General features: G+C 46.9%; 1 protein-coding gene across 4 annotated transcripts in view; it reads right to left on the bottom strand.

Moving 5' to 3' along the window:
* Positions 1 to 742: 742 nt before the first annotated feature.
* The window catches only part of pawr (PRKC, apoptosis, WT1, regulator), a 49,582-nt gene continuing 22,684 nt past the window's right edge, over positions 743 to 27,640 (bottom strand). For 3 of the 4 annotated variants that reach the window (XR_014125972.1, XR_014125970.1, XR_014125973.1), the window contains 6 exons: positions 15,253 to 15,369; positions 10,678 to 10,712; positions 6,138 to 6,237; positions 4,328 to 4,432; positions 2,277 to 3,020; positions 743 to 2,173 (listed from right to left, as the gene is read on the bottom strand). Coding sequence is in view for 1 of the 4 variants with exons in the window: in XM_035528721.2 (XP_035384614.2) it covers positions 2,087 to 2,173; positions 4,328 to 4,432; positions 6,138 to 6,237; positions 10,678 to 10,712; positions 15,253 to 15,369 (444 nt within the window). In the remaining 3 variants the exon portion in view is untranslated. The remainder of the gene's footprint in view (positions 2,174 to 2,276; positions 3,021 to 4,327; positions 4,433 to 6,137; positions 6,238 to 10,677; positions 10,713 to 15,252; positions 15,370 to 27,640) is intronic. The other variant, XM_035528721.2, reaches the window with a different exon arrangement.

Below are 27,640 nucleotides of genomic sequence, written 5' to 3'. Positions count from 1 at the left end.
AGTATGCTGCTGCTAATGACTGGAACAAGAACATTAAAATTACATATTTGTGTCCAATTTAAGAAATATAATAATTAAATGATTTCTGTTCCTGCCTCTCTGATCATTTATAGACTGAAACTCATTAACTTTCAAATCAGTAAATTGTATGGTGTCACTCATTCCCTATTGGATTAATTTTGTATATTTTATTCCTCATACCTTATTTGTTAAATGTTGTGTGTAATGTCTTGTACGTTACTGTTTGTGATGTGTATTTTTATATGTGTATCTCAAATAGTGTTTGCTGCTTGATAGATGGATTAAAATAAAGGTCAAATAAAAAATTGAATCTGAGAAACTGCATTTTTGACATGTATTAACAAGGCTCATTTACTAACAAATCTCACGCTGCAATGTTCCTTGTAAATATTACTATGACTGACTCATGAGAGAAGAAATGGAAAATGAATTTGTCCCAAAATGTTGGTATTAGCTTGAAGCAAAGTTAGTTCATTATCTCAGTAGAATACATTTATTGCTGCCACTGAGCAATGACAGTGTACTGGTGAAAAGACATTTTCCTTTCACGTGCTAAATTTATATCTCGTACCACGCAGAACTAATAAAAGCTTTTTGGGGTTTTGAAGGTGTGTGTGTGTGTGTGTGTGTGTGTGTGTGGTGTAATAATAAAGTAATAAAGCTGAAGACTTGTCAATTGCTCTCACGTGTGTTTCACATTAAATACAAATGCACAGAGAGGTAGATATCATCAAATTTTTATTAAATGACTTCTGTACATGCATTATTCAAAAGAATGTTGGGCGCTAGAGACAGGGCGAGACACACATGCACACACGCAGTGTGCTCTTAACATTCTCTCTCTCAAACCTTTCTCTCGGTAGGCTTTTACACAGCATGTGCTGCTAGCTTTTCTAGAGTTGTTCATCTGTGAATATGAACCCCAGTAGGGAGCAAACACGGCAGAATGTGCTGCTCAGACACAGCACAGTCTTCCCCAGTGCTCAGGCTTCTTACATCACCACCTCAGTGATCGGATTACTAGAAACGCACTGCATGAGCGTAGGCTAGAGCTAAATCTTGCTAACACAAATAGCTACATCTAACGATACTGCAAAAATAAACAACTTGTAAACATCTGGATTATGCATTTGACATAAAATCAGACAAGTGATGATATTTCTACCATACAGCTCACTAGTTCTTCGGACAATGGAAAACCTCTGAGTGTTTCGCCATCCATTAGGAGACGTCTAAGGCATATAGCGCTGATGGAAAGATTGTGTGACTTTAAATGTGATTGCTCTGGACATTACAGGCTCCTCCAAGGCTTAATACACAGTACGGCTGGAACGAGGCATGGCATTGGCATTTACCATTCCGAAGCGCCCAGGCCTTTGTAGTTTTCTAGGGGATAAATGGGACTAATGTGTTTCTCAGATGCTAGTAATGTGCAGGGTATTACACCCACTTTGGCAAATAGAAGATTCCATTTCCTTTACATTTCAGTCAGGATGACTCCATCACCATCATGCAGCCAATATATAAGGCTTTAGTGAGCCTGACCAGTGTTAGTACATTACATACACATAGCACTCATACCCACCCCCACCCAAACACCTACACCCCCAACCCAAATCCCATACATCCACACTGGTCAAAGAGATGACACAAACTCCAGGGCCTTTTTCAGCTCAAGCACACGAGCAGTGGAAGGGGGAGGGGTTCGCAGATGTTTGCTGATGTACACTGTACATGGTGTACATTCAATTTTGTTTTTTAGTTTCTCATGATAATCAGAATGCCCCACCGTATGTACACACGTATTTACATTGAACAGAACTATTAGAGGGCAGAAGGCCGCGTGGCTACGTCAGCTGTGCTAGCAGAGCTCATGTGTTTCTCTCACACCATACGGGGTTCCTCTTCCAGAAAGCAAAACGACGATACGCAGAAAGACAGGACCAGAAAAGGCGTGAGTGGACAGTGGGGTGAAGCTGGTTTCTGGGCTCCGCTGGCTTGCTTGCAGGCGGCGGGAGCTGGGGACGTATGCCGGAGGCGATGGAGGTATTCCACCGGCACGCTTCTACCTGGTCAGCTGCCCGACGACTTTCAGCAAGGTCTTATTCTCCTGCTTCAGCTGCTCATTCTCATCTTCAATGTCATCAAGATCCTGCAAAACATACGCAGTGAGTGACTGGGTGCTTGGCGGGGGGCGGGGGGTCCTCCAGCCAATCGCTGGGCACCCCAATGATTTGCAAATTCCTGGGATTTACCTGCTCAAACATATTCAGTTCATCATCTATTCATCAAGCCCTTCCGAGTCATAGGAGTGAAGAGAGCGCAGTTATAAGGGAGCTCATAATAGTATAGAACAGCTCAGTGGCGTTTAACGTCCCAGATGGGTCTGCCTATGCCTCACTCGTCTCACAAAGGGCTTGGAGTGAGCTGAACACTTCAATCAGGTTTGTTCAAACACAGAGCCTGGGGTGTCGAGGACAAAAGGACTGGGACTGACCCGTTTGGTTTTTCCACTGAAACATCGTGACAACGCTGACAGTGAGCTTGGTCAGTGACCCAGAAGGTCGGCTTGTCTGATTTAATATCTATTCACCATCTTTGACAAGAAAATCACCCTTTAGTCCCCCCCCCCCTCCAAACTTTTATTCCGGTCTCAAAGGAAAAAGTAACGCTCCCCTGGCATTCCTGTAAGGATGCAGGTCTCTGGAGCGTCCACGTGCTGATGTGCTGTTCTGGAAACTGTAGCGAGGCAGGAGCTTGTTCGCTACTCGATCTGTCCTTCAGCCCAGCAGGCTTGATAATAACAAATTAAACATTAGCAGCTTCCATTAGCCACAAACGAGCTGTCCTGCTGCCTCATCGCAGCACTCCCGTGGAAGTGACGGCTCTCATTTTCTCATCGCTCCATCAATGACGACGCCGACCAACTGGAGCCGTGGATCCCTGCTGAGCCTCTCAGACTTCAGGATTGGAAACAGCGGAGGAGTGGGAAAGAAGTTCTGCGCAAGAAGGTAAACGACAGGGTAAGGGTGGGACTGGGGCAGGGCAGCCTTCAGGGTTTGTGCATGAGAGCCCATAATTGCTGCACAATTCAGGCGTTACAGGGCAAAATGCAATATTCAGTATACTAGATCTACTAGGTCACATGACTAGCATAAGTATGTCCCTTTTTCCCCAACAGGCTGCTAAAATCCGGAGGCCTAGGCAGCACTGCTGCTTTGGTCCAGAAGATATTGTGGTTTTCCCACAAAAAAATTTGAATCCCCAATTAATTGCAAAATTGTTTGCAAAAAATGTTTTAGTGTCTCAGTCAAAACAGATACAGCTGCATTCTGAAAAGGCTGAAAGCTACACCGCCACTCTGACCCCAGATCAGAGATGGAAGGGAAACGGGACGAATGGCGTAGCTGGGTGAGAGACTGGGAGAGGGGACGCCCTCTTCCCTTTCCTGGGCAAACTTGCAGCCAGGCGTTCCTGAAGGCATGCGTTAGTTAACTGAGGTAACCTCCTCTTCTGTCTGCGGTGTCTATTACGCATTAAAACGGCAAAAACAGGGGGAAAAAATATTCACGTTAACCATGAAACAATTAAGGAAATGCAATATTATCCGGTGATAATAAAGTCAAATAAAGTGTGATTTTGAGTAGCAAGCACCATCAGCCAGACCAGATATCTGATGAACGTTGCTGTCTCAGCGTAGAGACAGCGGCAGATCAAGAGTGTCATGATCCCAGTATCCCTGAGCGCCATGTCCATACAACGTCATCTCAGTGTACAGTAATCTTACAGTGTTGCACAAATACCAATCAGGTCCAACTGAGCTGCATCGAAAAGCACAGCTGCAAGCATCCATACATCAAGGCCTGCGAGGCGCGTTACTCCAGAGCAGTCACTGTAATCTTCTGCCAAGCCAGGAAACATTAACAAATCAAGACTGAATGGAGGGAGAGAGTGGAGTCATAAATTGGTCACTATTTCTGTTCACCTGCGGCATAACTGTCAGGCACGGGGGAGGCGTGATCAAGAGAGGCATGGCAAGCGACATCAGAAATGAAAAGGGCAGATCTGGGAGACATCAAACAGTAAGAGTTCACTGACACAGCAAAAACAAAGGTGAATAGAGCCCCAAACTCCCACCTGATGGCATACATATGGAATAAATAAGCCTCAGCTAATTTGGCCCAGAATTGAAGAGACAGATTATTTTGAAGAATACTGATTCACATTAGTGATTGGTGGTGAAGTGGCACGTGTTTGCACAGTTTCAGGTTCGCCCCCTACTGGACGTCTGTTGCAAGTTCCTCACCCTGTTTAACAGATCAATCTCCTCCTTCAGCTTAACAATCAGCTCATCTTTGTCCTGGTGGGCTTTCAACAGCCTAGCATTCTCCTGCCTTTCGATGGCCAGCTCCTGAACATGAAAACACACACACACAGCCACCCATTAAGGAAAGATACTTCGATACTGCTCATGAAGTGAAATTCCAATATTTTCCAACAAGTTTAGCGATGATGAAGAGTGATCTTTCTCTCTCTCTCTCACACACACACACACACACAAACACATGCAGGCGCACACGCAGACACACACTTGAAGTTCAACAGTGTTTTAGGTATGACAATATTTTATTTCTATAACCAGGAAGTTTTGGTAAGACACAGATAAATGCGGCGACAGCATTAATCTTTGTTGACATTCCACAAACTATGACATAGACTAAAATAATGTGAACTATGAAACTAAGTATAGTTCTAGTTCTATGAAAGTATGAAATGAATGTATAGATTCCAGCATTAGTAAGTCTGGATGTGGAGCTCTGTAGCTGCATCTCATGCTCTGTGTGGGTTTCTTCTTTAAAAGCACACTGACATTTGGAATTGAAGGTGATTGAACTTTGGGTGTTTCATGAGAGCAGGGAGGAGAGAGATGTCTCAGACAGAAAGGTCAGGACTGGGGAGATGGGGGAGGGAGAAGAGAGGAGGCACCTAGAACATCAGGCAAGGTCTCAGAGTTTCAGAGAGAAACGCTCTGTAGTAGAAGGTGCTGGAGAAGACTGAATTAGGGTAGTGGACCATTCAGAAAGCTTCGGAGTGCTGGACTACACATCTCATCCCTTACTCTTAGAGACTAAGAATAGTTTTAGTAGTAGTAATAATAATAACGAACAACAATCACTACTACTACTACTACTATTAATATTATTATTATTATTAGTAGTAGTAGTAGTAGTAGTAGTAGTAGTAGCAGTATTATTAATTGCTGCTGTTGATAGGCTGAGAACATGTTCGTTTCCTTCCTGTTTTTTTTGGAATGATGTCTTATCCGGGTGATTTATACTGGTTTTGGTTTTAATGAGCAATTGTAATGGAAGACGTGGTGTTGGAGAAGAAATGTACCCAATTTCTCATTTATCCCAAATGTAATCAATCAACCCAGACATGTTTTGTAACTGATATTTCCTTTCTAGCTTTGCACCAGAACTTTAAATCATCTAGCACTTTCCTCAGAGTGGTCCTGACTATCTTACAGAAGGCCTGCCTCTCTTCATACAGCTGAACCGAGATGACAAACCCCAGAACACCAACAGTGTCCAGCTACATGGTGAAGGTTTGCTTACTTCATAGATTTCTGTCGTACAGCACCCCAAGTGTAGCTTAGTCCAATACTTGCATGTAAGGGGTTTGAGTACTTTCTAGTTAAATTGGCTTCACAGTCCTGGTGCAAAGTTAATAAAGAAAACACTGTTCATCAAAGTAGCCCAACATGGATGTAAACTAGATCTGGGTTGATTGTAAAATGGTAAACTTCATGCTGGCTGAACTGTTCTTTTAACGCCGGGAGGTAACGGCAGGGTTGAGCCGGTGCTGACCACACTGTGAACACGGTGGTGACATTAGCGCTTCTCTGGGCCTTCCCAAAAAACACCAATGTTACATTTCCACAGAGCGCTGAGTGTGTGCTGTGTGTGTACAGCTGATCTTAGTAAAGACCAGTGTTGCATATGCAAGAATTTTACAGTAAGAAGGAAACACCAAAGCCGTTACATACACGCCCCCGTCCCCAGACAAACACCCCCACCCACCCACACCCCCCGCCCACACACCCCCACACTTACCTTCTCCAGCTCCTCAATCCTCCTCTCTAGACCGGCATTTGCAGAGGCAGCGTGGCGGCCATGGCTCTGACGATGCCTGTTACCACCCAAATCATCCTCACTGAAACGTATGCAAATGAACGCATGCGCACACACACACACAGGCACACACAAAAACAAACACACTCTTTAATAAATCTGTATGTTCTGACAAGGTGTGTAGGTATAAATACCAATTTCCCTAAGCCTGTCCCTAGCTGCAACTGGAGTAATCAAAATCAAATGTTTTTAGTCTGTCACTTTAGTTTACCTTGCCGGACCATTTTGTTGGTCCTAACAAGGTAGGTTATTCCTGCATAGTCAGAACCTTTGTCCTAAAAATGTCACACACACACACACAAACTTAAGTATGCATTTAAAACTACCATATAACCTCACACCAACAATGCACTGCAAGGCACTAATGGTGGCTAATGCACCTGCCTACACAGAAAAACAACTTCAGCCAAACAACATCTATTTTTGCATACTAGAACAAGCAGAAAAAAGATGGGAAGGACATGTTCAGTCCGTGGCTCACTCAGAGTACTTCACACCGCTAACGGGTGAGTTCTCAAAGAATGTGAACAAATGAATAAATGAATGCATGGGGAAATGGGCGGGGGGGGGGGGGGGGGGGTATGTTTAGCCTTTTCAAAAAAGAAAAGCAAAGAATCAGCCCTCTCTGACCCCTGTAGCGCCTCACTCCTACATCGCACTACCGCCTTGGGGGCAACAGCGCGTGATTCCCTCAGCTCTTTTGGCAGGATGAGGAGATCATCCTTAAAGGCACTGAGGGGACAGGATGAAGGGATCAGCCTTAAAGGCACTGGGGCATGGACGCTTGCGTTCGTCAATGGCAGGCACTGGAGCTGTAACTCATTTATGAGAGAAGGGAGACAGGAGCTTCAGAGGAACGCATGTCAAAACATCCCCAAAAAATCCAAAACAAACCAACCATCATCTTCGTTTTCTTCCTCTCCGGTTTCTCTCTCTCTCACTGCCACTCCCTCGCTCTCAATCTCAAGCCCTCTTCTTCCCTTGTAAGGACTGACTCTGCTACTGGTAGGTGCCTGTGGAGGTAGGACTAGCCAAGCTTACCTGAAAGACTGGACCCAGAGACGATCATTTAGTCCATCAGTACCAGCGACACTAATCCCAAATGCATTCTGATCCCCGAGTCACCCTTTTACCCCACGGCACACAGTGTAAACAGCTGACGTACATTAGAAGCATTGTGAAGTGCCCACCGTGAGTTTACCTCCAAACTTTTTTCAGGATCTGCAACAGCTCACCCTAGATCAGTTCCTAATCGTTGTGTGTGTTGAGACTTACTAGGAAGTAAGAACAGCTTTGCGCAATAGCCAATGAGAGCCAATATGAAAGGAAACTGTCAGGGAAGGAGGTCAGAACAGCAATCACTGTTCTGATTAAAACACAACAGAACGTTTGTTATGTCTGAAATGAGAGTACCTCTTCAACAGGCCAGAACTGGTGCAGGAGGAAAAACAGGCAGTTTGTAAAATCACAAAAACCCCACAAAATCCATATCATGGCACTGTGTCACACTGGGACTCTCACTAGTGTGTCATACACACCACGCGCGGCTGTTCCCCGCCAGCGCAGGCAGTAGAAGTGTAATGTGTACTGTGTGGAAGTGCCGGAATGGACTTAGTATTCATTAGGTGCACATCTCTTCCAGGCAGGTCTCTCTGCACTAGTGAGTCGACTCATGGTTGCTCTCGGCCTCTTTAATGAATGACCTGCTGGAGTTGGAAGGATCACTGACACCTGGAAGCAGTTTGTATTATATATAAATGCATATAAATTCACATGTACTGTATGCATTTATAGTATATATGAATAATGACGGTATAAGACTCAGTAGTGAACTTGCCAGTCGGTACAACTAGTAGTGGGTGAGGTGAGTGAGTTATGTAGGTGAGGTGAGTGAGAGTTATGGAGGTTACTTGGCACAGCTTAATCCAAGTTCAAGCACCTGCTAAAGCATCTGTCTCGCACGCATTCTCTCTCTCTCTCTCTCCCTCTCAAACGCAGACCACAATAACCACAGATTTTTCAGCCATCAGAGAGTAAAGGTTCTTCCTGCATTGCTTTCATCATTATTTTAATCAGTCATCATTCATTATTATTTCCAAGGGCAGTGTTACTGAGACAAATCTGGTGGGCAGTGAGTGCTACAACATAAGCAGCTGTGCAGAGACAGGGCTGATCAGAGGCTCCACGGGTTTATGTTCTTAAACCTCGGGCCTCTGTTCACTCTGGAGCAGGCGAAAAACACCCCACATCTGCTACAAACGGAACAGGAAAATTTCCCCAGACAGGCCAGCAGACTGAGGCCTCTGGGTGGGCTAATATCTGTGGCCGATGCTGTTCCACACCCTGTCCCTTTAATGTTTAAAAAACAATTCCCAGACAAATCTCTGCCAGCCAGCAGGCTCGGTGCCGGGAGGAAAGGGGATGAGCAGAAAAACGAGTGCGCGAGCGCTTGGGACGATGGGCTCGGCTGGAGCCGGGCGCCCCCCGGTTTGATGAGACGGCCACGAAGGAGCACAGGGTGGACCGTGGCTGATGTGCACCGGGAGAACAGAGCAGATGTGCAATTGGAATGTTCATGTCCTGGGAGTGTAAGACTCACTCAGTAGCATTAGCCTCCTGCACGGAGGACAACAGAAGGGAATGGTATGGTCCCAGAGAAAGTACGGGGGAAGAGGTGTGTTTGTGTGTGTGTGTGCGTGTGTGTGTGTGTGTGTGCGTGCACAGGTGTATGCACATGTATTTAAAAGAGAAAAAAAAAACAGATAGAAAGAAAGGGGTTATGAACATGTGCCAACGAGTGAAAAAAGTCATTTTCCAGCAGGTTTGAAGACGGACAGATGGCAAAGCGTAGGTGTGTGAGAAAGTATGAGGGAAAAAAAATCTCGCTCATATCATATCAGTAACTCAAGTCTATACAAATGATTACATACAACAACAGGTTTGGTCTCTGGAACCAATGATTACAATTTCGTTCATAGCAATATATTATTTACAGTAATACACAACCAATAGATCGTAATTACACATGCTCTAATTACAAACAGCAGGCTGATCTAACACATACCAGTAAATCACAGCTTTGTTTTTCACTGTGTCCAATGTCCCAAACCTCTCCTGTTTCACAGCTGTTGCTGAGTGAATAATACACTATATGCCGACCCACTGTAGCAGTGAATACGTACGCAATGCTTGAAACTGTAAACGCGAAGACTCAAGTCACGTCAACTGCTACCTCACACCCTTACCCAATTACACTACATTCAGGGATAAATGAACCTAAATGAATAAATGAATTTTTAATAGACTGGCCATACAGGCAAATGTGATCTTGTCAGCAGATACACTACAGAAAAGAGCCTGCCCAATATCCTCTTCACAGCCTGGGGGTGTCTACGCTTGGCGTTATGGACGGACGGATCTCCTGGGAACGTTCTAACGCCCACATGCTCTGAAGTACCTGCTGGTTAGTGTGGTTACTGCCATCCTTCATATAAGACGGCACATTAAGCAAAATTACATTCACTACCAACACCTGGTAGTAGAAGCAGAATCCATAAGCAAATGACTTCTGTAATGGGCAAGGCAGAGGCAGAGGAAAGACACAGTTTCCCCAGACACCCAGACGTGCTCCGAGTGCAGTGGAGACATTCCTATTTTCACGTCGAGTGTGCGTGTGTGTGGGGAGTGGTGTTCTTCAAAAGACCCACATATTGTACACATTTCATCTTTTTCTTATGCCATTTTATTGTTCCGCTCTCTGCTATTACAATTAATAAACTAATAAAATAATAAAACATGTTAACACCAGAACCACCACCAACAATAGATAAACTCAAACATCCAGGGCGCTCTGGGCACTCACCGCAGTTTTGTCCGCTACACCACTTCTCACCTCAGTTACCCCTCTGCCAATCTGGATGTCCACACCAGTGCTCATAAGACTGTTGGCGTGATTCCCCTGGCCATTCTAACCACAGTAGCACCGACACCCTTGCACATGTCCAGCCCAATACTACTGAGTCTCCAGTGACCACCCCAAGCCCCATACGAGAGTGCACACAATCTTTATGTCATGTGCACGACACAGACGGACTTCGCACCGAGAGTCAGAGGGACGTGCCTTATGACGGTAAATCTCCACTGAAGCATGGTGTTTGAAAAGCGAGAAAAAACTGGATGTTCGGGACCGAGGGAGTCAGACAGAGGCCATTACAGGCATGCGATCACTTCAGAAACTTTAAATTGAGCTGGAACAGCAGTTCTGACAAAAGAAGCCTTTACCTTAGTTTTCTGAGGTAACCCCTGAAAAGGGACCGCCTTCAGGTTTAGGGGAAATGGGTACTAGTGGCTATTTTAAAGGGTACTAGCTTTCAATGGCCAAGGACAAGGAGACACATTCATTCACTCACTTTCACGCTTGTCCATACACATATCGCATTAGAACAAACAAAGCATGGCTTACCCCTTGTGACGACCACTGCCAGATCTTGGAGTCTCCTGTGGGGACAGAGGAAAAGCAATGTTAAAAAGCACAACTTTTAAAAAATCTTTAATTTTTTTGCTAAACTGAACACACACATGCATGCATGCCCGCGCATGCACGCAGACACACATTTTTCATATTGTTCTTTCAGCAGTTCATCCTTCGTCTTTCAGACACACTGGAAAAAAAAGTTGCATTCACAGACAGCTCCAAACAGAGCCCTGTGATTCTTCCCAAGCTCGATCAAAACAAGGTCCATCACCATGATTTAGGCTCCCTTCAACAGAGCGTGCCGCCTCCACCTAGCCTAGGGGTCACTGACACTCACTCTCAGGCTTTAGAAAGCGAAGACAGATGGACCTCTCTGCGGAATGGGTTCTCCACACGCCCTGGGACTACCAGGCCTCGTGAAGCGGAGTGGTTTTGTGCTGGAACTGACCCGGAGCAGTCGACCCAAAACGTTTTACTCACTCTCGACAGCGCCGTAAGAAATGCGTTTTCGGTCTGCGTGACAGAGAAATGAAAACGTTCTTTCCCTTAGTGCTAACGGACAGGGGCCTTCGTGTGAGAGTTTGATCTTGGCTGAGGCGCTTGTCCAAAAGAGATCCGTGCAGCATGGGGTTTTTGAAGCCCCATGTTTGTTATCCAGCCAAAACAGAACTCGAATGGGACTTGCCCTGTTTCAGAAGCACCACAGGAGTTCAGCACGGTTTCCCTCTCTTGCCGGCGATGATAAGCGTTTAAGATATTTCAGTAATGGCTTTAGGCAGCAGCCACTGACTCCCTCCCACGGAACTGGCCTGGAACAGCCTCTGCAGTTTGGGCAGTATCTTAAGGTCCGTGCTGTGAACAGATCCAGCACAATTCCGAGTGGAGAGCAGCATTTATGATGGTAAAACCCAAATCTGGAAAGTTCTTTGACACCAGTGCAGCTACTGAAGAGGAGCCACAATCCCTGCCAAACAGCTGTACATATAAAGTGTTTATACGGGCAACAGTTGCACATATAAAGTGTTACCAAACGGCTGCATGACGGGCCACCAGGAAATCTCCACGGTTCTGTTTTTTGGTGACAAGGCAGCAACACAGAAAAATATTCGGCTAGCGCTTATTTGCTGGGCAGGTCTCTGGAGTGAAAGCCAAAGAAAGCATTCTGGGTGCGGGGGGTCACGGGAGCACGGCAGCCAGCGAGGGGTTAACGCTGCCGGCGCAGGCTTTCGTGCAGGCTCTGCATGGAGCCAGGCGGAGCTACTCGCTTTTTGCACGCTTTCGTTCTGCTGACAGCCTGCACAACACCCAGCGCTTCAAACCTCGCAGCACTCTTGAATAAAGCAGCCAGGAGATAGCACAAAGAACAGGCTGGGAAAACAGGCGGACTTCATCTGCTCCAGGTGGGAGAGAACAACACGCCTATCCCAAACGGATAGGAATGGATGTCGAGTGAGAAGCAGGGCACCAATGGTGAGCCCCCTCAGCTTAGAACGGTTCCTTTTTTGGTCGCTGAAGTTGTGTGTCGCTGGCCACAATTCTCACGCAATCTTTGAAATGTTGCAAATTGGTTTAACTGATCTCTCCACCTTTCTGTCTGCTTAGATTGTTTGATTTGCGGCCAGCGAAGGCAGCCAAGTCAATGCATTTCAATTTCAAAAGGACAAACCTATCAGGAGGAGTGTGTGTGTGTGCGCACACACTGGCTGTCCCTGCACGCATGCGCATGACTGTTCCAGTGTGTATTATTCATGGCAAATCTCTTCTCATAAATCATATGCACATTTCATACCAAAAAAAAAAAAAAAAAGAAAGAAATTCTGAGGTGTTTGTGATCTGCCAGCCTTTGTGATTCTGACAGCCCATTAAATTTTAAAATCCCAGAAGGCAAAAGCCTAATGCAAGTCCAACAATAGAGCTGCTCAGGTATTCCATAGCATTGCCGATGTGCCCTGAATTCCCCATCTTTCCGGCTAATCCGATAAACACGGAGCTCCGTCTGAAGTAAGAAGCCCATCCTCGTCCTCTGCAAGGCTCAGCCATAACAAGGGAAGGTTAAGAACCGCACATGGACCAAATAATGAACAAATCCAACACAAATGACTCATTTTCTCCAATCAAACCAACAATGCTTGGAACCCCGCCCACTCCTGATAACTGTGTTTTACCATGGAGTCAGTTGTCTTTCTGAGAATTACAGTCTGTCTGCATCTAATCCATCTAAACTGTGATGAGGGTCAACTCTCTGGGCGTGTGGGGAAATCCTCAAAGCCAATTATAAATGTTGGGAAGTGAAAAGGTGCTAATTAAAAATGCAAATGAGGGCAATCGGGTGTAGCGAGACACTGATGTGGTTGGGCAGCTGCAGCAGGAGCACTCAGGGAGGTGGATAACACTTAGAATCTTGAAAGCCATGAAGTGGGAGCGAAACCTGGGCTGAACCGGGGGCCATGGGCCACTCCAGCAGGAGAGGATTCTCTGGAATGTTCCAGAAGGTTCCCATTTAGCCCAGGAGCACTGGCCTTGTACAGCAGAAGGAGAAGGGCTCTGAGAAAGCTGGTTAAAGAGAAGCAGACGGAGGAAGCAGGAGAGGCCTCAAACTGATCAGTACTTCATTACAGAAAGAGGAAATGCGCGCAAACACACACACAGCACCTGAAAAGGATTTTCAGTGAAGGGTCCTGCAACTTCAAGTCTGTTTATGCATTTTAAAAAGCTTTCATCATCCAGCCTTCCTCGTTTTCCCAGTTAAAGCAGGTGGCAGAGGTTCTGCTCAACTCCATATGGATGACGCACAGAGCGAAGGGCTTTTATCTGCTTCCGGACTCAATGCCTAGAAACACAGCTCCTTATGGCCTGCACACTCAGGCCAAGACAAGGGCAGTCCAGCCTCAGACTGGCACTGCACAGCAAGTGACAGGCACAGAGAGACAAACAGAGAGACAGACAGACGGACGCAGAGAGAGAGAGAGACAGACAAAAACAGAGAGAGAGAGAGAGAGACAGACAGAGCACCAGCCCAGTGCAAATGTGAAGTGTTTTCCATACCCATAAACCCCAACCCTAAGCCTACACTGGTCAATGAAAAACACCACCCACACACCTTATGAAAGTGAATGCAGAAGTAAAGAGAAAGTCTACAGTAAAACAGTACACACAAGTGGCTGGAAGTCTGATCCAACAACCCAGTAACCCACAGATATTGGCATGTAATACTAAGAGTATTTGTTCAACAGCTGATAAGGTGAGGACCTTTCGGAAAGCAAACACAGTGGCGGCTTGTTTGCGTGTTTCTAGAAGCGTTCTTTCTGTGTTTATGAACAACCCAGGCAGATTGGCAGTTCATTAACGTCGTTTCTTAGAAGCCCGACTGATGTATTTAGATGACAAACTGGACAACAGAAACAAGCCTTTTGGAAGCATGTTCATGGGCCAAAACATTTGAGGGGCTGCTTTTCATTTTAAATGCTACGGCGCTACAAATCACTTCCTCAGCCTAAATGAGATCCGAGCAGAGCAAGCCCAGGTCTTTCAGCACAGCTGCTACTGCATGAGCTCCTTCTCAGCGACTGAACCATTTCTTCTGCATTTCACCCTGACCTCCCACTGCTCCACTGTTAACACCTGCAGCTGGCTGTTGCGCTCCTCGTCGGCCTGTGCCTCCTCTAGGATGGCTGTGGTCGTTCTGTGGTTGCGGTCCTGTGCACATATGACATGCTAACTGTGTCGTGTGATAGAATATATGAAGAGGGTCACAAACTGTGGAAGAGAGCTTTAAACGAGGGTGTAAATAACACCAACCATAACTTATTCATTATTATTCTTCTTCAACAGCTACACATGCCGGTTGATTCCAATAGCCATACTAGCAACTACCAGTTTCATATACTTGAACAATAACGTCTCAATCACGGACTGAATGTGGGGTAATGATGGAATATAACAGATGTCCTCTCTGTGTCTTGATGGGAGCGACGGGCAGGCAAAGCGAGACCAGATTAAATTAGCATGACGAGAGGACGGCGACTTCCAGGGTGCTGCGTGAGAGCGGGAGCCGCCTATCCAGTGTGTTGACCGGATGAGTGGTGGAGACTGGGCTGGTTTTTTGTTTTGTTTTTAAACAAGATAAATGAAGTAATTACAAGAAAGCCTGAAGCAAATGCCACGGTTGCTGCACCAAAGAAAGACAAACCAGACAGGCCTCAGGATGAGTGTTTAATAGGAAGCATATCTGGGCTGAGTAGCAGAAAGGCTAGGGGTGTGTCATGCTGCTTTGTCTTGGATGAGGCATTTGCAGATGCCTGGACTGTTACAGTGTTGAATTCTGTTGCTGTAGTATGGTTGGATTTTCGGTGGCCAACAGTGCCTCTGTTTGGCAGTACCTCTAACCCCTCTGGAGGAAGAGCCTAGAACTGTAATCTCATATCATTCTCACAAACCTACGCACAAGCACGCACACACAATGAATGAACCAAGAAACAGTCAGTCCCTTTTTCCCTCATAGACACCCCCCCCCCCCCCCCAAAAAAAAAACAAAAAAACACAACAAATGAACCACTAAGATACCTGTATTGAAGTGTCAGAGGTCATGGACTCGTTCTGGGCCGTGTTGAGCTGTGTGAGAGCTTCCTCCTTCTTCCTCTCCTTCTCCCCTCCATCATCATCATCCAGTTCATCCAAACTCTGCAGGGAGAGAAGAGCGTTCCTCAGGTCAAACAGCTCACCCCTGGGCCCTGCTCCAAGACTACTCCATACACAACATGTCAAACTGCGATTACATTACCAAACACAACAGTGACTCTTATATCCACATTAAGATGTCACATTAATCGTGTTATTAGAATTGAAAACAGCCGCACTTGTCATGCTGTGTGTAGACACTATTCATAAAAAAAACGGAAACGTCGGAGATCGACTAAATAACGGAATGGATTTCAACAACTGGCAGAGAGCCAGTACCAGAGTGCGAGTTCCTCTTCTTTCCCCAGACGTAAGCACGCACGCGGCCATGCGGCCAGCCTGACCTCTGACCTCACAGGGCCGGGCACACACACTGCAGACTGCTCCCGAGCTGGATCTGAGAAAGCACGTGGATGCCGCACACAACCGCTGCAGAACATTCACGCGCGCAGATCTCATGGGGTTGAGGGGGATTAGTACTGCTGGTCCCCACCCTCTCTCACAGTCAGGCTAACGGGGGCATGCTGGGACTGCCAACAAACAGCACACTGGTCGCCTACGAACCGTGGACCACTGCAAAATCAATGGAGCGGCACAGCTACCACCCGTCACACACTGCCCCCTGGTGGTCTGGAGGTTAATAAACGCTGCTTGCACTTGCATGGGAGAAAGACTGCACACGCACAGGCAAACCCCCCCCACCACCACACATCTGCTTCTCACCAATTGTACATGCTACTGGACCAAAGAGCGTCTCATTAACAGTTCCCACAGAAACAGCTCCTGTAAGAGCAGGGTTAGAGCTGCATGTACAGGAGGCAGATGCTGGTGGCTGAGCCCTGACAGAAACAGCCTTAAAAGGCTAAAAAGGAACGTGACAATTTGTGAAGACTTTCCTGCCACCCGCTTTATCAGCTACTCATGGGAATGGGTCGAATTCTGCCTCTCTCTCTTCTGCACGTGCACATACACACATGCGCACGCACACGTACACACAGTGACGCGCACACAGAGAGAGAGAGAGAGAGAGAGAGCGCACCCTCCCTCCCTGTGGAGAAGTAAACACACTCCACGGTCCTCTGGACAGCTGAGAGCCTCTGTGCAGTTTTGTGCCCAATCCACATCTCATGTGTTCAGAGCCTATCATAGTACAGTCAGAGATCCCAACACGCCACTGTAGATCAGGACGCCTGGGCGCAATGCAGCGTCTTTGGGTGACCTGCGAAAACTGAACTTTGCTAATCATTATGGGGGCAACTAAGCAGGTTTGTTATTGCCTTTAAATAACCACGGACAGCTGGCTAACGAGGGTCAGCCCAACAGACACGGGCCAGCCCGGATGACTCAACACACTGCTCTGGGATCAGTGCTAAAGCAGGCAGGAAGCAGGCGGAGTGTGGGGTCGAGCAGGTCACTATGGGAGGAGGATGGGACCATCCTGGTGGAGGAGGGCGAGAGATGAGGGGAGGAGGAGAGAGAGACAGAGAGGATCGATAAATGAACGACTCCAAATTCCTTCCCTTTCCTGTTTACACACAGAGACGCTGTTTTGGTTGACATGACCGCTGGCGTGTCAAACCCAGTTAGGGTCCATCCTCTACATCAGATCCACGGTGTCAGGGGGGCTGGGAACAGCCTTGGTCACCAGGGAGACTAAAACATCTAAGGACATGAGCTTGGAGAGGAGAGTGGGTGTGGGACGCCAGACCTCACTGTGGATGCGTCGTGGGCTTAATTTCAGCGAGACCCAGAGGAACGGCGGTGCCTACCTGACAGCTTACCCGACAGCTTCCCTGACGATGTGATGTCTATAGTGGAGTGAGCTTGCAGGGCCCCATGTGAAACACTAAACGTCTAACTAAAGTGATCTCATCCTGTGTATAATTACACAGATCTGTAGCTTGCATACAAAAAGGATCTCTTTTCTAAGGTACAAGTGACATAAATCCTTACATTCTCACAACTGACATGGCCTTCACCATCTGAGCCACGGCTCAGAGCACAATGGCTATACCTTGCAATATATCATCAACATGCTTTCAGAACTCATCAACATTTAGCATTAGGAAGCTACTTTAGCACCCAATACAGAAATTATAATCCTAAATTCGTGCGTTTTCATGGAGCTGTGACTCCTGCTGTCGGAACCCTTTCACCAACACACTAGATTTTACGTTTGGCATATTCCAAGCTGGCAATAGCTGTTCAATTTCAGGCCAGCCAATCAGCAGTGCAGGTACCCACTACAGCCGGCAAGGGGGCGCTCTAGAGGGCTCCTCATGCCTGCTTTCTCCTCTCGGTCCTGGGTTTTATGATGATGCGGATTATTATGATGTGCGCCATGTCTCCTGGAATCATACATGCAAGTAAGAAAAACACTAAAAAGGGAGATAGGAAAGGAGAAACAATGCGTGTGTGTGTGCGCACGCATGCATGCTGTCTTTTAATCATCACAGCAGGAACAATGAGATATGGTTTAATAACAGCCCAGCGACGTTCAAGCTCCCTACTTGACCCAGAAGGCAGACCCTGGTTCTATCTGTATACTGCTCGCGCTGCAGCTCTGAATCAAGCACCACACTGACGCCTGTCATTTTTCAGCTTCATAAGGTCACACCAGGGTGTTATGCCACATTTACTTTAATATAGGTTGTATCTCCAGAAAGGCCACCTCAAACTCACACAGATGGACATGCACCCACCCACGAGCATACACACGCCCCCCATACGCTCACGAGCATGCCCCCAAGCGCACACTCACTCCCCCACACACCCACGGGCACGCACACACACTCCCCCACACACCCACGGGCACGCACACTCACTCCCCCACACACCCACGGGCACGCACACTCACTCCCCCACACACCCACGGGCACACACACTCCCACGGGCACACACCCACCCACGGGCACACACCCACCCACGGGCACACACACACCCACGGGCACACACACACCCACGGGCACACACACCCACCCACACACACCCACGGGCACACACCCACGGGCACACACACACCCACGGGCACACACCCACACCCACGGGCACACACCCACACACGCTCCCCCACACACCCAGGGACACACCCACGAGCGCACACACTCCCTGGCAGAGGCAGATGGACAGCTCTTTGGCTATTAAATGTTGATGCGTAAACCTCAGTCTTGTAACCACAGTCTTCTCTCGCCTGCTTCTCCGAACAGATTCATCACCCCGTCATTTTCTTGCTTCTTTTCTGTTCCCCTTGATTTAAATTATTATTTTATTCTTGCTCCCCAACCCTCCCCAAGTCCTGGAAATGCGGAAATTATTCCGTGGTAAGCGGATGTGGAATTCCGGCTAAAAATACACCAACACAGGAGACTACAGAGGACTTTTCCTCTGCGTTTGAAATCAGCATGGCGGATAAAGCAGCCTGGAGAAAGACCAGGCCCTGCACTAAACGAGCTCCACCGCGACGGTGCGATGCAGCCGTCAGCGTTAAACAGCTGCCAGTGGCCTAGCGGTGCCTCCTCCTGCCCTGCTCAGATCAGACACATTTCATTTTAACAAGGCAGCAGAAAAACAAATCTGCCCAAAACAGCTATATGTGCAATCACTGTTTAACTGCACCTCCAACCGCAGTGATCGCTGAAGACTGTGGGCCACTGGGTAATGTAGTTCTGTTTAGAAGTGACAGCTGCAGAGTGAGTGACACTGAGTGACAGTGAGTGACGGCATTCGGAGGCAGCAGCGAGCCCGTAGCTGGAGCGGTGGTGCTTAAGCAACCGGATTCATCCGGAGCACAGTCTGGACTGTCTTTGTGAGCATGTGGGAACGCTCCCAGCACTCAAGGGGAATGGGTGCGTGAGCCTTCAGCTCACTGGCTGTGTTCGGAAGACTTGGAGGAATGTTTGTGGAGGCTCGAGGAAGTGCTCGGCCACAGCTCTCGCGCGGCTTTCCTAAAATGGAAGCTTTCGCTCCCAAATATTTGCGGCGAGCTGCTAAAACCTTTCCAAACGGCCCCGTAAATCTCCAGGCTGAGAGGAGGGCACGTGCTGCCTGGCAACGCCCAGCGGCAGCCACAACAGGCCAGTTTCCTCTTCCCCACAAGGCTAGATCCCGAGGGGCAGATCTCCGCGAGGCCGGAGAGGGTGACCATTGAATACTGCTGCTGCAAACTCGAAGTGCTTTTTATTTATTTAAGCGATAATAAAGGGATAATATGCGTTAATGAAACAACGTTACTACAAATTAAGCAAAGTGTGATGAAAAGATCCAAATCAGCCATGCATAAGGCTTGCGATGTTTGTCCTTAATCCGCGTTTAAAAAGGTTGCATTTGGTAATTTTCTCAAGAACACCATCTCGGAGTTCGGAAGCTGCAGGTGAAACATCAAGTGGATGAGGGAGAGCATGAGAAATGAGAGGAGGACTTCATACACCACGCTGTTCCAAATGGCCGTGATGGACAGGTGGCGCGCCACGCTGCAATCTCACATTAAAACAACACAACCCCCCTGAAATTATATGAAATTTGCTGATCACAGGAGCCACTGTGTAATTTTCCAGTCATATGGAGGATGGACTAATTATATGCTTCTGCCTCTAATTTCTAATGGCCATTTCGCTGGGTACTGTTTAGCTGAATTTATCATGATGAAGATGAATAATATTGGAATATGAATAAATAACTTCTGTGAAGCTACAGACAGTAGGCAAGTGGTCCCAAGCAAAATGATGTGTGTACACACACACACACACACACACACACACACACACACACAAAGTGTAAACAGATCCAACTCCTTCATTACAGCTCTGTTCTGTACACATTTCTCCTCGCTTAACCCATCTAAGACTACAGTGGCACTGCTACGGTGGCGCGACTACAGTAAATCATCCGTGTCCCTTTCCCTCTTATTAGAGCAGTAAGACGAGGCCAGCTGGGGTCGATCTTTGCGAGGAAGGGGCCAGCATGCCAAGTGATGATATTATTGTTATTGTACGTTTTACAGCGTTCCCATGTGTAAATAAAGCGGCTCCGCCACACAGCCTCAGTGTGAGACTAGTGCCAGAAGAGTAACCACAGCAGAGGGCACTTAAACCTCGGGGCTGTTCTCTGGTGTTTGGCTCAGGAGGACAGGACAGCGCTCATCTCCCACACCTTTGAAGAACGTGTTCGAGGACGGAGACAATATGACTATATACTGTTACTACTAAAAAGAAACAAATCTGCATTACGTTAATAGTCACCGGCAAAGCCTTAAGGTGACAGTTAAATACTGGGCAGCATTGATTTGACCAGCCAGATTAAAAAAAAAACAGATATTAGAAGGTTTATTTGCCCATTACAGCCTTCTGCAATGTCAATACAGCAAAGTCCAGTAGTGGTAATAGTTAACACATGATCGTGCGGTAGCTGGCAGCCGATGTGGGCTTTTTAAGAGCTAATGCCAAAAGGTTGATGTGTAGAGATTTAGTGTAATTTGTAAACTGTTACCGTTTTATTAAATATATAACTTACACAATAGACCGACACTCAGAGTCTAAAATCTAGCATGAAAAAAGAGACTGCTGAGAGATGAGCCGTTCTTCACTACCAATGGCACATCTACTTTTCTAACCCAATACAGTATTACTGTCCATAATGCAACCCTGAACCCATATGGACCGCAGGAGAACTGGCATATCACTTCTAAATCATACGCCAAGATATTTCAAACTCCTTAGAAACTTTCCATGTGCAGTACGAATGGTGTGCCGGCAGCCTCAAGGCCATCAAGCTCTTAACCAACAAACAGGAACCCGCTGAGGGAGAGCTAGAGACAGCCTGGCCCACAGTAAAAAGAAAACCACCTCGATGGCAGCTTCAGACCTCGGTATCAGACTAAACCTCTTACACAACTGCTCGTGTGCGCCACCAGCACCAGAACTCTCTGTTTAATTCACACAAATCTTACAAGAAGCACCCCAATCCAAACTTTCAGCCAGATACGCTGAACATCTGCTTCATCAAACCAAAGCAAAAACATAACCGGGGGGCAGGTCGAGGAGTCCGATGGGAAAGACTGCCAAGGTACGCAGCCTGAGACGGAGCAAACCGCTATGACAGAGCTCCTCGGTGCCAAGCATGGGTCACTGATGGTGAAGCGTCCTCCGCCAAGGGGCAGGAAGCAGCTCGCTTGTTTTGTCTGACCTCAAATCTTCCTTTGTTTGGGGTGGGTTTTTTGGGTTTTTTGGCCAGTGGTGACACACGTTTCCTCAGATTTCAGCTGTGCTTGTGGGGGGAGCGCGGGGTGCGAAGCCCTCCAGCTCGGCTCCTGCTTGGCTGAACCTACTGCGCTACTGTGAGGGGCCAAAACCAGTGGGAGCTTGTACAGACCAGCCACAGTCACAGTTAGCCATTCAGCGGGGGCTTATCCAGAAGCCCAAACCGAAAACAAAGTAGAAAAAGATTTATACACTACAGAGTCGTATCCTAAATGAGAGCGATGATGCATTATACAAGCACCAAAGTACAATAAGATCAACACAGACTTATTTTTGCAAAGAACAACTTCCTCGCCAGCTCCCGGAGCTCTACAGCCAGAGCGCAGCCACTGATCAACACTGAAGCCGCGCGATGCAGGGGAAGGGAGAGTCAACGCTCAGTGTGTGTCCATGCCAGGGTTTCTGAAGCGCCAAGGTTTGGGGGCAGTGCAGTACTGAGCCCCTGAAATTATCTAAAACAATGATAAGAGTTTTGTAACAGATCCTTGCTGGCACAAGGAGATTTTGGAGTGATCCCATAGCCATATTTTTCCTAACTTTCTGACTCTGACACACTCTCTCTGCGAGAGAGAGAGAGAGAGAGAGAGAGAGAGAATGGAGTTCATGTAAAGTTCAGCCAGGCTGAGGTACAACCTTGTCATGACTGAAAAGAGCAACTAATACATCTGTCTCTCTTTCTCTCGCTCGTTCTTTTCTTCCTCTCCTCTAATCTCATCTTTTTCCATTCCACCTCTTGCGGCATACCTCCCTCGTTCTTTCGCTGTCCCTTTGACCTCGTGACAGCCACTCTCCTCGGTCCTGCAGCCAGGCATCTCCCGTAGGTCCAGTCGCCCCGAGACGCAAGTCGTCCCTGGGCAGCCCGCTGCAGCGCATGATGGCATCACCGTGACAACGTGCAACTCCATGCCCTGATTAACCTGCTGTGAGCACTGACCGCACTGCCAGGATGCTGCGCCGACCAGAAACCACAACGCCGTGCCAGCGACGGGGAGCGAGGGAGAAAGATAGAGACTGGGCAAAGTTTCAGAGACAGAAAAGGATTCATTTGCCAAAAGGTGTTGAATGGGTGGGAAACAGAGATGACCCCTAGCAGCGGGTGTTCCTGTCCGGGTCCGTCAGGCCAACAAGCCCCTTGTGATGCTTAAAGAAAAGGAAACATTTATCCTGACATTGTTTGTGTTTTTCTACCAGAACAAACTGTCTGCTCGAGAAGTGTGTGAAGTGCATCTGAGAGCACAGCCTTCCCACCTGAAGGCCTTTTAACATCTACTGGCTGTCAGTAGGCTCAGTCTGGCATGCTTGCACGTGTCAATTAAATGCCAGTGTCAGGGAACAGGGAAACAGCACAGCGTTCAACAGAGTCCGACATATACTAAAGAAGAGTTTACTTACTCGCCACCCCTGATGGAATTTAGACTCCATATCTGATGGTGAGAGTAAGACAACACACACACACACACGATCAAGGATGCTAAAGTAAACATCCTGCACTTTACTCATGTGTATATATACACACACACACACACACACACACACACACACACACAACAAGTCTGCCACGTTGAGCACTTCCTTCTACGCAAGTCATAAGGTTAGCTTGTGACCATGTCATACATTGTAAGTGCGTGGGTTTGGTGTTCATGGTTAAACACTGATATACGCCAACATGCCAAATGTAATGGGAAAGCAGTATATAAATGACCTAGTGGCATCACCTCAGGGCATGGCTTAGGAACACACACCCCTGTGTAAGTTGTGAGGTGCGATCTTGTGAATGAGGCTGAACCCTGGCCAGCATGGCGATGATGTGAATTATTAGAACTCGAACGAGGCATGAGAGTGGGTGCCAGACGGTGAAGTTGTGCGGGCATTTAACCTTCCTCAGTGTCGTGTGTACCGGGTATGCATCATAGAAGGGATCACCACCCACAGCGGACAGCACAGTGGCCTCCCACAGGTGCTTAAAGATCGTGACTGGCAGCGGCTGGATAGAATTGTCCGTGCAAACAGACAAGTGACTCTGGCAGAGGTCACGTCCACATTTAATGCAGGAGGTCCTATACACATATCCCTCAGGACAGTGCAGAGAGGGAGCAGAAGACCGACCAGACTGGGTTATCAACACCACGCCACCGGGGCCTCACCTGGGCTAGGTTACCAAACGGACCAGTTGTTTCAGGCTAATGGGAGGGTTTGTGTCCCAGATCCTATGAAGCCATGGACCCCAGAGGCCAGTGGTGGTTCCATCCTAGTGTGGAGTGGATCCACTGGTGGGTGCCTCAACACGTCATTGGTGCCCGCCATGTTTCACAGCTTGATGCCCCTTTGCGGCCCTTCGTGGACTTCATGTACCCCCAGAGTGAGGGGGTATTCCAGCATGATAAGGAGCCATGGCAGAGGCTGTTACAATTAAAGCTACACAACTTCTAGATTTCTCTTTCTCTAAAGACGAAACTTCACATAAGCAGACATTCTGTCATTCTGTAAATTAGTAAATAAATAAACTCAGTAGTCCAGGTAAGGGTAACACAGATAAGTGTCAAAAATACAAAAAACTAACAGTTACATTATTCATTACTTGGCGTACTAAAGTTACAGGCATTAATGTAATCAGAGATAGAATCTAAATGATGTCTAACTGATTTTTTTTTTAACTGCATGCTGCTCATCTCATCTCAAAGCTCATAGAAAAAACAAGCTCAGATTTTTATTCAGCACATTGAGAACACGGGCACCAATTACCCCACAGCAGCAATGGGTTCAAGATATTTTACTGCAGATTCAGTAAGACAAAAAATTAAGACCCACTATTCTCTAATAGTCTCTAATACTAATGCAGAAGTTTCTCCTACTCCAATCAACACAGAGGTGATGGGATCAGAGGAGTATCTATGCTTCTCCTGAAAGCGAAGCTTTCTGGAGTAACTGGCTCTCAACATTCCTAAAGTCATCGCTCGGCACTGGATATGTTCCTCAGTCTCGCATATTAACAGCATTGGAATCACTGAATAAGAAACCAGATCTTGATTCCAGTTTGTTTTTTGCCAAAGGCCAAATATCAGATCTCTTATCTTAGATCTTAGAAAAGGCTGTAGCCAGACATGGGTCATACCCCATCTAAACGACTGGGAACCAGTTCCCGGCATACAGGAAAGCGACGTTTATTCTCCCAGTAGTCCGTGTTGTCAGAGCACTGCTCTCCAGTCAGACATATTAAATCTTGGGACAACAAGAACAGTCAATTATCGAGGAGATAGTGAAAGCTGGATAGAACACAGCAGCCAAAGTAGCGACAAGAACCTGGACTACACTGAGCACGGCTCTTTGCACACTTAACTCCCCGTTACCTCTCGCTGCTGTGCTGAGCCCTAGCGCACTGCCCCCTGCTGGCTGACTGCGTTATGCTCCTTCACATCTTTCTGCACTGGTAAGGTTACTCCTGCTAGGTCGGCTGCACCCAACACCTGCTTACTGATGGAATATTCACTTCTAAATCAGCTGACCAAGCCAATTAGAAATGTACAATCATAATTTAGCATATTACCTTTAACCCTAACTTACTTTGCATCACTCAACCCATTTATTACTAATATATATATACATATACATATATACATACACACACATATACACACACACACATGAAAAAGTGTTTGCCACCTTCCTGATATCTTATTTTTTGCATGCTTGTCACACTTAAATGTTTCAGATCAAACAAATGTAAATATTAGACAAAGAGAACACAAAGTAAACACAAAATGCAGTTTTTAAATGAAGTTTTTTATTATTAAGGGAAAACAAATCCAAACCTACATGGCCCTGTGTGAAAAAGTGATTTTGTTGCTTCAAAACCTGGAAGACTTGCTGTGGTAAATGGAACCATGAATTCTGCTGTCTACCAAAAAATCCTGAAGGAGAATGTCAGACCATCTGTTCGTGACCTCAAGCTGAAGCACACTTGGGTTCTGCAGCAGGACAATGATCCAAAACACACCAGCAAGTCCACCTCTAAAAGAAAAACAAAATGAAGACTTTGGAGTGGCCTAGTCAAAGTCCTGACCTGAATCTAACTGAGATGCTGTGGCATGATCTTAAAAAGGCGGTTCATGCTTGAAAACCCTCCAATGTGGCTGAATTATAACAATTCTGCAAAGATGAATGGGCCAAAATTCCTCCACAGCGCTGTAAAAGACTCATTGTCAGTTATCGCAAACGCTTCATTGCAGTTGTTGCTGCTAAGGGTGGCCCAACCAGTTATTAGGTTTAGGGGGCAATCACTTTCAATTTTTTTTTTTTTTGAATTTCTTTTACCCATAATAATAACCTTCATTTAAAAACTGAATTTTGTGTTTACTTTTTATCTTTGTCTAATATTTAAATTTGTTTGATGATCAAATCAAAGTGTGACAAACATTCAAAAAAATAAGATATGATATCAGGAAGGGGGCAACAATTTTTCACCACTGTGCATATATTAGTTAAGTTGTTTGTATGAATGAGGCGGTGCAGTGTCACAAGTATGGACTGAGAGTTGCTGCGCCTCTCCAGGTTTCTTCCTACTCAAGTGACATTGGCCTTAATGGGGGTCTAGACCAGGTTCCTCTGTCACGGCTTAAAAGTCGATGTCTGTCTTTAAAAGCGCTAAACAAAACTGAAGGCAAACTTCTTTAACAGTGCCTTCTTGCCATGACTCCTGTGCTAGATGAACACAACCTTACTACCAAATACAAGAGGACCATAACTGTGTCATTTTTCGTTCAACCAGCTAAACCTTTGGCTAAACCTCAAAGCCAAATATCAGATGACCGATTGTTCATCGCCGTATCGGTGATTATTCTGGCTGGCAGCCCGTACTTTAATGTCAGGAAGCTGGTCACTGAAAAGCACTTTCCCAGCAGCAAACGTGAACACTCATCAGGTCTTCCTTCCTCCCTCACACTGGGGAGAGTGCATACCAAAGCGGTCTCACGCAGCCAGGTTGTGCTGCCCTCTCTCTCTGTGGGCCCCTGGAGGAGAAACGCAGCACCAGAGGCTGGGAAAACTCCCACCCTATATCCGTTTATCAACAGAAAATGAAAGCCCTAGAAAATCCCCAAAAAAATCAGCAGCCATTCCCCGGGGTTTCCGGCAGGCTGGCCAGGAGCCCTGCTTGACGTCTAATTTGGGAGGATAATGTCTTAAAGGCAACAAGACAAGACACAGGCAAGTGAATCGTTGTCCCAGCAGGGGTGGCAGTGATCTGTGCCTCTCAGACCAGGCTGCCTTCAGGAATTCAGGAACAGGTTTAGAAACCAAACGTGTCTTTTTCCACTTTCAATATTTTTGAAAAATCAGGTGCCAATCAGAGCCGGGACGGTGCTCGGTGTGCGCGTGAGCTTGGTGTGTATGCGCTGCATTCCAGAGTTTTGTTCGCCACACGCTGTTGGTCCAGCACGGTTGAGTGCTTAACGCAGCTCATATTACAGTATGGCGTCAGAAGCATTAGGAAATCCAGACTAATTCAGTTTAATTCACGCCATCTGTAAGAAAGCACCCAGGGACTGACAAGCACTTCCGCTCCTAACTAACCTGTGTCGTGTTCTGAAGCGAAATGTAATTTGTATCAGGTGTCTCGCACACAGGCTAGCGTTTGGCTCCTCTGTTCTACAGGGAAAAGAAACAAACATTCACGACCGGCACTGTATCCAGCAAAGAACGCTGGACCCTGCGGGAACCATCATTGTGGTCGTGAGAGCACGGACATCCAAAACCACCCCACCGTGCAAGTGGGCCCTGAGCCCGGGCCCGTGGGTCACCAGCCAGCCCCCACACGCACATACAGCTCGTGTATCTCCCTCATTTCTCCCTCAGAAACAAAGTAGCCCAGCAACACTAATGGAAAAAAAACAAAACGAGAGAGGCCTTTTTCACACAGAATAAGAGAGGAAAAAAGCTCCAGACTTCACTAATCAAGTCAAATGCAAAGGTTTCAATTATCCAGCGGGAAAGGAAGCGTGGATGTCTTCCTCCTATGAAGAGCC

The sequence above is a fragment of the Electrophorus electricus genome, chromosome 11 (genome assembly GCF_041902795.1).
Source record: "Electrophorus electricus isolate QZ-2024a chromosome 11, ASM4190279v1, whole genome shotgun sequence".
NCBI lineage: Eukaryota > Metazoa > Chordata > Actinopteri > Gymnotiformes > Gymnotidae > Electrophorus > Electrophorus electricus.
The sequence above is the reverse complement of the archived record's forward strand: the minus strand, read 5'-3'. Positions and strand labels throughout refer to the sequence as shown.